Raw genomic sequence first — 12,375 nt, forward strand, 5'->3', positions numbered from 1 at the left:
TCCTTGATTGGTCCAAAGCCATCCCCTCCCCACTTGGCTCTCCTTAGGGAAGGGACCACACGTGGTGCTGCTGACGGTCCATTCCTATTAATAATGACTACCAAACACCAGGTACTTAGTAAAGTGCCCTTAGTGACCAGATGGATGTCCCTTCATCATCATCATCCCTAAATGCCCATGATTGAGTGGTGTCTATTTCCCCATTCCACACAGGGAAACTGAGACTGAAGGTGAAGTGGCTACCTCAAGGTCACAGGCAGCAGGGATAACAAGCCAATTTCAGGGAGGAAGACAGGCCCAGGAGGTAGGAGAGGTGGTGGAGAGCAGCCTCCTGTTTGAGGACCAGGGATGCTGTGCTATCCTGAGAGCCTGGCCTTGGGGCACCAGCCCAAATGCAGCCCCCTTCCAATCCCACAGGCCTCACCTGTCAACTTCCCCCAGCTCCACCTCCAGTGGTGGAACCCATCTCAGATGTACCCCAGCCACCCCTCCCAGCATTGGAGTCCTGTGCAGCTCTGTGGCACCTCCCATCACTGTTCTGGGAGCCCCTATTGGGTCCCCTCCTCCCCTGCCAACTTAGCCCCAGGTGGGATACAGAAGGAGCAGAGGGGAGGGGAGGGGCTCTCCCTGGTGTGATGTCTCCACAGCAGTCCCACTGGAGCAGCCAAAGATGGCCCCAGTCAGACACACATGGACCTATGTAACTCCGATCCCACAGATTAGGATTCAGCTTCACACCTCAGAGCTTTGCCCAGTCCATTTCCAGACCTGCACCCTCCTGCCCTTTTCTTGGGTTAGGTAAACTTCTTCCAGCCCAGCTGTGGTGAATTTCCAAATGAACTGATGCCCAGCTCCTAGAAGGATGAGCCACCTAGGGCTTCCTCCCCTCTGCACAGTGGTCAATCTGAGGCTCCACCTGCCTCAGTCAGAAGACAAACTCCTCAGGCTGACTGCCCAGGCACCTCTCCTGCACCTCTGGCCAGGGCAGAGCTGGGCCCACCCCAGGACTCAGGCAAGGACCAGCCCAGGACGTTGGGACCAGCCCTGAGTCCTTGTAGGGCGTGGTAGTCTTCCTAAACACTTGGTTGCCCTCAACACTGGTCTCTCCCACTGCTGGCTGCAGGCAGCCCTGAGTGGGTAGGTCGCTTCACCCCTCTATACCCCACTCTTCTCATTTGTATGGGGTCTGGCGCTGGAGCCCAGCCACATGAAATGCAGCCAGGGAGCAACTTGGCACCTATTTATGATCTGTGCTACTTCACCCTCTGGTCCTCTAAGCAGGTCCGCCAGCCCTGATGGGGAGGAGTTGGGAACCTGGACAGGAGCAGAGAAGAGCCATTCTCTGCCAGACCCCACCCCACCCCACCCCCAGCATCTCAAACCCAGTCCAGCGGCCAAGGCCAAGGAGAGAGGACCCATATAACCTGGGGATGAGGACCAGGAAGGAAGGAGCAGACTTGGACAGCAAGGGCCTTGTCCCTTGCCCGCTTCCCGAAGCCGGGGCGTTAAGGAGAGGAAGATAACCCAGAAGAGGTTAAGGGGTTAAATGGGCGGAAGGAGATGGAGGGGGGAACAGGCAAAGAGACTGGTAAGGAAGAGAAGAAACAGTCAATCCCAGGTGATAAGCGCGCCCCAGCGTGTCTGCACTGGGAAACCGAGTCCGGAACCCCCAAGGGGAGGTAAAGAAAGGCCCCCTCGCCGCGGGCTGCGGGTGGAGGTGGGGATGAGCCCCAGGGGTCGGGGCGAACCTTCAAGGCCCCCGTGCCCCGGCCTCCAGGCCAGCTCTAGCCTCCCTTTCCCGGGCTCGCGGGACGTGCAACCCCCTCCTCGAATTCGCGCTCCCGCTGCACCTGCACACACGTCCTGAAGTGCACACCGCACGCGCGCTCGCACACGCCTCCCTTCGCGCAGCGCCTCCTACCAGCCGCGTCGCCGCGGCTCCGGCCGGGCTCCCGGGGTGCACGGCGCGGGCACCGGAGCAGAGGCTGAGCCCGCGGCGCAGCGGCCTCCGGCTCCGGCCGGAGATGCAGCCGCGCTGCCCTGGGGCGGGGGCTGGAGCTCGGCCTCCCCGGGTTCTGCCCGCCCGCCCTGCCGGGCCCGGCCCCGCCCCGGCCCCGCCCCGCCCAGCAGCCTCCGCCCATCCGAGGCAGAGGCGTGGCCTCCAGTGGGGTGGGCGGGCCGGAGTGCGCGCAGGCGAACTGGCGCGGCGCCGTGGGGCTGTCGCACCCCGCATCGGCCGCCCGGCGGTCGCTGGCAAGTGCAGGGCGGCTCTGGGCCCCGCGCGACACTGCGCGCTCTCCTCCCGCCCTGGCTCTGGCTGCCGTAGGGCGCATCCCTGGAGGCCCTCCAGGGTCGCCCCCGGGTGGGCAGCTGCCGTTAGGGCTGGTTGTACGGCACAGGATAGGGCCCGGGCCCACTGCAAGCCCCGCCGAGGGCTTGGAGAAGAAACCTACATCTTGTACCACGAATCCGCAAGGGCCAAGGCAGGTGACTGCGAAAAGAAGGACCCAAGTTTTTGGATGGAAGATGGGGAATCCAAGCCCTGGTGAGATGCAGAGAGAGCCTGTCACACGAGGAAAGCTGTCCCCGCTGCCTGCCCCGAGCACTTACCTACGCCAGAAGGATTGAATCTTGGGCTCACTCAGGGTCCCAGAATGCCCGGAACGCATCAAACCTCGGTTTCTTAATCTGTAAAATGGGGGTGTTAACACACACCCACGCTGGCGTATGATGGAGATTTATGGCTGACCAAGTCTGGCACACAGTAGGGGTTGGGGCGGACCTGCGTCCTGTCCAGCGCTGAGACACCAGCGCGACGCTCATCTGACCTGGTTATCCAGGCTCCCATCAGCCCACCTCACAGGGGAGAAACTCAGGCCCACTCATCCCCCAGGTTCCCAGTCTCGGTTATTGATTTCCTCACCCTGAGTCAACCAGCCTTCTCCCTCTCTCTCCTCTACCGTTCGGTCCCTGACTACCTTCAGAAGTCACTTTCATAGTCAAGGAAGACTTTAAAATATGCAGCTGTGACCAAGACAATGTTCCAATTGCACCCAGTCCCACTCTCCCATTTCCCCTAACCAACCCCATTCCACAACTGGGCTGGGATGGGGTGGGGTGGGGGAACAGCCTGTCCCCTCTCCTGAGCATTCATCTCCATCCCTCTCCACACAGCCATGTCCTAGGCCCATCTCTAAGGCTGCCTTCTCCACAAAGCCCCCGAAGGGGAGAGACCGAGGCCCAGGATCAGGGAGATGGAAGCCCTAGGTGGAGCCAAGCACATCTGGGTCCAGTCCTCACTTGGCCAGTTACAGGCTGTGTGATCCCACCAAGTCCTCTATCCTCAAACAATCTCATTTCCTTTGTCTGTAAAATAACCTTCTAGCAGAAGTGTGCGATGAGCAGGTAGTGAATTTAGTAGAGGCCCTCATCAAGTGGGGTAGTGGACGGCTTGCCTCTGGTTAAGCAATCCCAGTATGTTCTCCCTAGGTGGCCCTGGGGTCATATCACATCTGAGAAAGTGTGTCTACCCCAACCTACAAAACCATGGGATTCAGAAGGTGCTGAGGCCTTATTGTGTATCTCAGAGTCTTGGTGTCACAAGAAAGGTGTTGAGGGGTGGGTGCATGCATGGTCTCTACTTGGACTCATTAGCTGTGTGACCTTGGATGTGACCCAGCCCTGCTGTAGAACCAGCACAGTAGCATCCAGACCTTGCAGTTGTGGGGGTTGATTGATTGATCCATGTGGGGTCCTTATAGTGGCCCCTGAGTGTCCTTGCCTTCTAGCTCAAGCCCCTCATTTTGAGAAGATTCTGGGTCCCCAACCCCAGAGACATATATTTGGCCAGTTAGAGTCCCCAGCAACCTAGAATATTAAGACTGGAAGGACCCACCTCAGAGCCCATCTCTGGCAGCTTCCACCTTCTCTGACCAATGAGAAAAGAAGGCTAGAGAGACAGTGACCTGTCCAGGACACCCATCCTGGAGTAGGGGCCTGGGGAGCATTGACCATCTCCTTGGGGAGAAGACACAACAAACCTGCCCGACAATTGTGGGCAGGGGTGGAGCCCTAATGATGCTTTGGCCCGGACCTGCTGGTCAGTTTTTATGAGCTTAGCCATCCCATGTCTCCATTAAATGGTGTGACGTGCAGGCACTTTCCCATTTAATAGTCACAACATCCTTGTGCAACACTCTTTATTGGCCCCATTTTGTAGAAGACAGAACTGAGCCTCAGGGCTATGCCACGGTCACAGTTAGTCAAGGGCAGAACCAGGGTGCAGACCTACTCTAACTGCACCCACTGTTGTGCCTCTCCCTCCTCCTTCCCTGGCAACCTGTGTACCTCCCTGATTGGATGGGCTTGCAACTGGTTCTTCATTTCCTCCTGGGATGGCCCTGTCATCTCTACTTGTGAGAGTCTTCTAACACCCAGAGCGATCTAACTCTTTCTTTCTGGCTCTACAGGACTTTCCATCCCTCACCCTACTGTTACCTGGAGACAGGATCTTCTCTGCACCAGGTAGAAAACACTCATAACACTTTCTTTCCTTTCTTCCTAGCTTTCTTTGTTTTTGTTTTGTTTTTTTAGAGGTTCTTGCTGTTGTCCCAAGCTGGCCTTGAACATCTGGGCTCAGTTGATCCTCCCGTCTCAGCCTCTGAGTGCTGGAATTACAGGTGCACCCATATATACATACATACATATATATACATATATATTTTTTTTGTTACATATATACATACATATGTTTTTTTGTTACATATATACATACGTATGTATATATATTTACATATATGTACATATATGAATCCCAACAACCAAATTGCCAAATTCCCTACAGGAAGCCCCTTGGCATGGGAAGTAGCTCAAAGTGGAAGCTCCCAAGGCTTGTGGGGGAATTTTAGGGGGGAATATTAACTTACCATCTTAAGCCAGCTCAGGCAAGGGGTACACACTGCAGGGGGAAGGGTTCAGTCAGAAACACAGAACTTCCAGCTGGGCCCCAGCATGGTTGTACATGCCTATAACCCCCAACCCCAGAACTTGACAGGCAGAGGCAGGAGATTCCAAGTACAAGGTCACCCTTGGGCTACATAGTGAGACCCTGTCTCAAAAGAAAAAGAGAGAGAAAGAGAGAGAGAAAAGAAGAAAGAGGAAGAGGAGGAGGAAAATAGAGGGGGGGGAGAGACAGGAAGAGAGAGAAGGAAGGGAGAGCGAGAGAGAGAGAGAAGAGAGAAGAGAGAAAGAAAAAGAAAGAGAGAAAGAAAGAAGATAAAGAAACCACTTCCAGTTGGGAGTGGTTGCTAATGGTGCTTCCCCTAGTGGCCAGGACATGGAAAGGTCACGTTGGACTCCTAGGCAAAGCAGACGTCATGCAAAAGGGAGTAGAAGACAAAATGACCTTTGAGCTGTTCTTAGTTCCATCGGTTTCTGAGTCATTGTTTATATTTTGTTACTCCCCTGCATTTTAAAAATCACTCAGGGCCGGTGATGGAGGTCAATGGTAGAGCATTTCCTTAGCTTGCATGAGGCCCTGGGTTTGAAAAAGAAAAATAAAAAAGCAAAGGTCAAAAGACTGTCTCCAGAACCCTCCACTTTACATGAGGAAGCGAAGAATATAAGAAAACAGACAAGGCTGTGTGCTGGTGGCTCATGCCTGGAATCCTAGCTCCTTGAGAGGCAGAGATCAGGAGGCTCTCAGTTCAAAGCCAGTCCAGGCAAATAGTTTGCGAGACACTATCTCGAAAATACCCAACATAAGAAAGGACTGGAGGTGTAGCTCAAGTGGTAGAGCACCTACCTAGCAAGTGTGAACCCCTGAGTTCAAAGCCCAGTGCTGCTACACACACACACACACACACACACACACACACACACACAGGCAGACATGCAGATAATGCTCATCTGTGCAGAGGAAATATAAGGATAGACCAGAGAATACAGATATAGGCTCCCTGTAGGGCAGGTGGAAAGGGTGGGAAGAATGGAGAATGGAGTGGGATGGCAGGGAAGAGGAGGGGGACACCTCTCTGACCGTATCTTTTTCTACTTTTATTACTGAGATATAATTTATGTCATAGAATTCATCCTTTAGAGGCTGGGGTGTTGAGCACACCCTTAAGCAAGCACAAAGCCCTGGGTTCAATTCCAGCATCAATTCATTAAGAATAATCTTTTAAAAATAAAATTAGTACTTTTAATATACTCTGAAAATTGTGCAGCCATTACCACGTCTAATTTCAGAACATTTTCATCACCTCTAAAGAAACCCAATATCCTAAAGACTGGAGGTCTGACTGAAGTGGTAGAACGCTTGCCTAGCAAGCACAAGGTCCTGAGTTCAAACCCTAGTGCTGCCCCCAAATCCCCCCCAAAACCAATACCCATTAGCAGTCATTCTCCATTCCTCCTCCCCACGGTCCTTAGCAACAACTAATCACCCACTTCCTGTGTCTATGGATTTGCCCATTCTGAACATTTTATATTATGAAATCACATGATAGGTGGCCTTTTGTGTCACCTTCTTTCCCTTAGCATGACGCTCTCAAGGCTCATCAGGCTGTTAGCATGAATCAGTGTTTCATTCCTTTTTACGGCTGGATAATACCCATTGTGTGGATAGTCCAGATTTCGTTTATCCATTCTTCTTTTGAAGGATATTTGAGATTTTCCACTTTCAAGCTACTGTGAATAATGCTGCTATTAACATTGTACAAGTCTTCGTGTGGACGCTGATTTCAATTCTCATGGGTATTTCTCGGAGGAGAGTTGTCCAGTCCTACAGTAGTACTTCCATGCTTTACTTTCTCTCCCTCCCTCCCTCCCTCCCTCCTTCCTTTCTTCCATGCTAAGCACACACTCTGATGCTGAGCCATCAGAGAAACTAGGGAACCCCTACTCCCCCAAGTTTAGCTTCTTGAGGATTTGCCACAGTTTTCTAAGGCTCAGGGAGAGCCTATCAAGATCCTCCCTTCTGAGCCCTGTGAGTTACTAATGTAGATCCTGAGTCCCTGGGGGGTGGGGCACAGTAATCCTGCCCAAGGCCCCAGAAAGCGGAGGGAGTTGGAGCCTGCTCTCCATCAAGAAGGAAAGTTGGTTCCCTGGGTCCCCAGTTAGGCAAGCAAGGGTAGTCAGGGGTCCTCCCTGGACCATCTGAGACCCAGGGGAAGTGCACCTGCCTATACCCAGGTAGGGGTCCACAGTCCCTTGAAGGATCCTGGCTGGACCTTAAGACATTTAGGTCTGGAGGGCAGCCAGGAAGAGGTGGATCTGGTGTCACTTGGGGCCTGGGGACAGAAGTTCTGTTGCCAAAGGAACCCTGAGGGTCCTGAGGTGTGGGAGGAAGCACCTGCTTCACAGCCCGCCCTTCGAACACCCATTTGAGCTGCAATTGGGTGGGGACTGCCTGCAGGACTCTCAGCACCCAAGTGACTGTCCCCATTCCTGAGAGTTCATGAGAGGTGTGGGTGCAAGTGACATCCTTGTCCCCCAAGCTCTTGGGACCCCTCCCTCTCTAGCATGGTTGCTCAGATGTCATCCAAGCTCCAGCCCACAGAACTTGTCCCTAGACCTCTCCAGCCTAAGGCACATACGTAAGGGCCAGGCCCAGCCAGACTTTCTCTCTGGCCTCACCCCACCTTTCAGGAATCAACCTTGCCTCTCCCTGTCCTTACCTCCTCCTTCTTCACCCTGCTCCCAGTGCACCAAAGCCCCAGGCCCTTTCAGTCCTGGTTCTCCCTGGGATCGGTGTCCTCCTGGCTCCATGGTCCCCCCTCCGCACTGTCCCCACTCCCCCCTCTCCTGCCCCTCATCCTTCTACCCCAGCAGCCTACGACCTTTGTGAATTTTAATTGAATGTGCACAGATCTACATTCAGTCCCTCACTCTTGCTTAAAACTGTTGGGAGCAGGATGAAAGATCACTTTAAGAACTGATGTCATTTCTGTGTTCTGGGATTAATCTTCTGGAAAGACTGCTCCTTATTGAGAAAAATGCGTTAATGGAGCTGTTTGTCACTGAGGGGAGGAGCAGTCTTCAGCATGATAGAATTAGTCTGTAAATGACAGTCCCAGGGTGGAGGACCCATCTCTGCAGAAACTGTTAGAATGGTGATTTAACACTAAGAGACTGGCAGTTTTCCCGGTGCTGTAGAGCAAAGGGAGGACCAACTCAGCTGCGGGACTGACTCTATAAAGATAATGGACAGTCAAATTGCTGTCTGCCTCCTTCTCTCTAAAGCCTGGAGGCCTGACCTCTGGACTTTGCAGCTCTAGCCTCTGAGGTGAGAGGCAGCTGGGGCAGTGATCAGAGCCCAGGAAGGGCAGGCAGGAGGTCCGAGCACTTAGTCTTCCATGTCCAATAGACAACTTGTGTGGCCTTGGGAAGGTCATTCCTATCTGAGAAAGATCACATCTGCCAATGTGGGTTATAATAGTCATTTTTTGGTGGTGGCCAGAATCTAAGGATATCAGAGACTTAATTGTAACTTAACTGTGACATGGCGTCTCGTTACATTAATTGATGTATTATAATATTTAAAATACTTTCAGAAACTTATTTTCATGCATATCTTTTTTTAGATTCAGTTTTGTTTTTTTTTTAAATAGTACTGGGGTTTGAACTCAGGGCTTTGAGCTTGCAAAGCAGGTGCTCTATGGCTGGAGCCAAACCTCCAGTCCATTTTGCTGTGGTTATTTAAGAGATGGTAGGTAGGGGGAGTTCCTCAAGAACTATTTGCCTGGGCTGGCCTCCCACCACAAACCTCCAGATCTCAACCTGTAAAGTAGCTAGGATTACAGGTGTGAGCCACTGGTGCCCGACCACTATGTTGAATTTTTGAAAATATGTGTGTGGGGGAGCTGTGTCCTATGAGAATTTCATCTCAGGATGGGGGAGGTGGTTTCTTATAGAAAGGGGAATTGGAGCTGATAAACTTACAAACTTCTGGGACTTTTGAAAAATGTCTTTATTTCCAATCATTGTCTTTTTGTGTCCTGTTTCCTGTGCTCTGGAGTCTTGGACAATGTTGAACAGAAGGGGTAATGATGAGCACGCACATCTCATCTTGTCTTACTATGATTTTCTTTAAAAGTACAAACGGATGTTGATTTGTTTTTTCTTTGTTGTGGTTCTGGAAATGGAAGCCAGCATGCTGGGTAAGTGGTGAGCTACAGCCCTGAACTCTGAATTTTATCAATGTTTTTCCCTGTATCTGAGATGCCCGTACTTCTCTTGAGTTATATCCTCCAGCCGGTACTGGGGCTTGAACTCGGGGCCTGCACCTTAGTCACCCAGCCCTATTTTTTTGTGTGAAGGGTTCATTCTCTCTCTCTCTCTCTCTCCGGCCCCCCCCCACCCCAGAATTATAGGTGTTCAATACCACGCCTGACTACGCCTTGCATTTTATGTAGGATTTTTGCATCTGTCCTCGTGAGTGAGACATGAATGGGTATCAAAGTCCTCCTTGGCCTCGTTAAGGGAGTGTCTCCTGGAATCCGCAGGGAGCAGGGCCGGCGGATGACATCGGACGCAGGGCCTGATCCATCTCCGCGGCGGCCATTCTAACGAGGGCGCCTGGAGATCGGAGGCTCGTCTCCTCCCTCGGACTCCTCGCCTCCTGAAATCGCCCACCTGGCGCCGCAGTCCAGCTCGCCGGACTCGCGTGAGCAGGGAGAGACCACGGCTGACTCAGAACTGGGAACGTCACGGACTCACCGTGTGCCGGGCGCGCCCCCTGGTGGCCGTGAGCCGGACACCGGCTGGGCGGTGGCTCCAGGCACACCTGATGGGCAGCGGCCCGAGCAGCGTTCTCTGCGCCTGGACAAAGGTGGAGTGACCAGGACCCAGAGTCACACAGCAGATACATTAACTGCAGCTTTCCGACCCTTCCAAGCCGTGAAATACCAGCAAAATGGTGGTCGTGCCCTGCCTGTCAAAGCACAGAATTCAGACTTTCCCGAGGGCACCTCCGCATCCTGGCCCCAGCACTCTCGTTTTCTTGACACTTTTAAGCGCCCCACAAATAGCACTCGGAGCAGAGAATTCAGAATGTGCATCGGGGGTTTATGGAAAGAAAGCACAGCTGATTATTCACTTTTTGTTATTTCATTATCATTCAAGGCACAAAGAGATGACACATTGCTGGTTTTAAATATGGAGAGGAGGCCTCTAGAAACTGGAGAAGGCTAAGAAATGGATTTTCCTAGAACATCCGGGAAGGACTGAGGGCCCCTGATAACAGGGCAGAACTGTAGGATAATGTGTGAGTGTAGACTTTAGTCACCGAGTTTGTGGGAATTTGTTACAGCAGCAAGAGGAAACAAAGTCAGTGTCCTCGCAGAGACAATCCAGTCCACTGGGACAGGTGCGCCTATAGCGGTAGGAAGTACTTGCGATGGCTCACTCAGAAGCAAGGCCAGACAAGGGGCTGTGGTTACTGGGGGAGGGGGAAATCCATGGTCAGGGCTGCAGAAAAGTCACGTGACGCTGCCTCCTCCTCCTGCTCTGCTCAGTTGCTACTTTGCAGAGTGGGTATTGACTTCCCAAGAGTCCTGGGACATGGTAGGGACAAGGCTGCCAGGTGCTGCTCAGTTCCAAATGTGGACTGACTTCTGGGAGGGCCCAGCCACCTGATGACTGGGCTCCAGTCATTTGTAGAGGAAATAATGGAAATGACAGTTCCTATTTGTACTGCACTGTCGCGCCCATCCCTCTGCTGCTCCATTGCCCACACTGAGTGGAGTACGGGAGTTAGGTGCCCTGGAAAGCTTGCAGAGGTGCCATAGTGCTGGCCTTGCAAGGATGAGTAACACCCCTAACGCAGTGTCCTCAAGCCAGCCTGCACATTAGACCAACCCGAAGAACTAAAGACAAAAAGCGAACACCTATAGACCAACAAGGCCAGGACCTCTGAAGTTGGGGCCGGGAAAATATACCAGGACACAGTATTTTCCAGATCCCTCCCCCTTGGTGACTTCCAAGTGCGCCAGGTGGGGTTCGGATCCGAGCAGGAAAGATGCATTCTCACCCAGCGGCCCTCAGGAGACCCGGTGTCCCTGGCTACAGCTCAGCGCCGGGTCGTGCAGCGCCTTCCACATGAGCAGCATCTGGTAGGGCGCGAAGCGGTGCACGAGCAGCAGCTTGCGGTACACGCAGGGGTCGAAGGAGGGCCGCTGGGCGCCGGGCAGTTGCACCCCGAAGGGCCGGATGCCCTCGTGGCCGCTGGGCCTCAGGCCGGCGCGCTGCAGACACATGCCCAGGTAGGCATCGTCGATGGGGAAGAGCGGCGTGTGGCGCGCGGCGACACGCAGGGCCTGGGCCGTGTGGCGGGACAGCAGGAAGCCGCCGCCGCTGCAGTACACGGGGTAGGCCTCCCCGGGGAAGAGCTGCGGCGGCACGAAGTACTTGCTCCAGCTGTCGCGGATGGGCACCGAGCCGTCCATGAGCTGCCCGACGAAGAGGTGGCGCTCGGGCGACAGCGCCTCCAGGAAGCCCAGCACGTTGGCGGTGTGCACGAAGATGTCGTCGTCGCAGCTGAGCAGGAAGCGGGCGCGCGGGCAGCGCACCGCCAGCCAGTCGAGCAGGTGCAGGTGCTTGAGCGTGAGGTTGAGGAAGGTGTCGGCGAAGGCCCACTGCAGCACGTCGCCGTGCTCGCGCGCCTCCAGCGCCACCAGCTCGGCCAGCTGCGGCGCCATCGCCGCCTCCTCGGCGGCCGGGGTCCCCAGCAGGAAGAGGCGGCGCACCGGCCGCCCGCCGTAGCTGCGCTCCTGGCCCCACGTGCGCCGGATGAGCTCGCGCCGCTCGTAGTGCGCCGGCGACGACTTCACGGCCAAGAGCAGGAAGGCATCGCGGCGGTCCGAGCACTTGGCGGGCGCGTCCCAGAGCAGCGGGAAGTGGCGGCAGTGGCGGTACCGCAGGAAGTCTTGGATCCGCGCCGGCAGCTGCTGGAAGTCCGCGGTGCTGTCCGCCGAGGCGTTGGCCACGCACCGCGGTCCCCGATGCGGCGCCGGGGACGGGGTCTGCGAGGCGGCGGCGGTGGGGCCGTCCCGCTTCTCCTCCTGCGGCGGCCGCGGGGCGCCGAGAAGCCACAGGTGCAGAGCTAGGAAACTCACGCCCACCAGGAAGAAGAGCAGAGTCTTGGGGTTAAGGGACCTGCGGCGAGGAAAAGCCATCTGTGGGGGAAACCAAGGCAGAGATGTGCCAGGAATCCTTGACATCAACCGAATGCCACTCTTTCCCCAGAACCCAACCACAGCCCTTTCTGACTCTGCTAAGAAGTAAAAAGAAACCAAACTTCAAGAAAACATCTAAGGGGCCGGGAGAAGTGGCTCATGTCTGTAATCTGAACTACTGGACGGGAAGATTGTGATTGAA

General features: G+C 54.4%; 2 protein-coding genes across 2 annotated transcripts in view; both read right to left on the bottom strand.

Moving 5' to 3' along the window:
* Positions 1–2,057, bottom strand: part of Capn5 (calpain 5) — a 52,206-nt gene extending 50,149 nt beyond the window's left edge. The window contains exon 1 of the mRNA XM_074082495.1: positions 1,851–2,057. The gene's annotated coding sequence lies outside the window, so the exon portion shown is untranslated. The remainder of the gene's footprint in view (positions 1–1,850) is intronic.
* Positions 2,058–9,966: 7,909 nt separating this feature from the next.
* Positions 9,967–12,173, bottom strand: B3gnt6 (UDP-GlcNAc:betaGal beta-1,3-N-acetylglucosaminyltransferase 6). The gene has a single exon (XM_020167014.2). The coding sequence runs from the start codon at positions 12,171–12,173 to the stop codon at positions 11,040–11,042; it is 1,134 nt and encodes a 377-aa protein (XP_020022603.2). The 3' UTR covers positions 9,967–11,039.
* Between the last annotated feature and the right edge of the window lie 202 nt (positions 12,174–12,375).

This window comes from Castor canadensis, chromosome 1, assembly GCF_047511655.1.
Source record: "Castor canadensis chromosome 1, mCasCan1.hap1v2, whole genome shotgun sequence".
NCBI classification, from domain to species: Eukaryota; Metazoa; Chordata; class Mammalia; order Rodentia; family Castoridae; genus Castor; species Castor canadensis.

Coding starts and splice junctions, on each gene's coding strand:
- B3gnt6 (XM_020167014.2), bottom strand. CDS start 12,173: ATGGCTTTTCCTCGCCGCAGGTCCCTTAACCCCAAGACTCTGCTCTTC.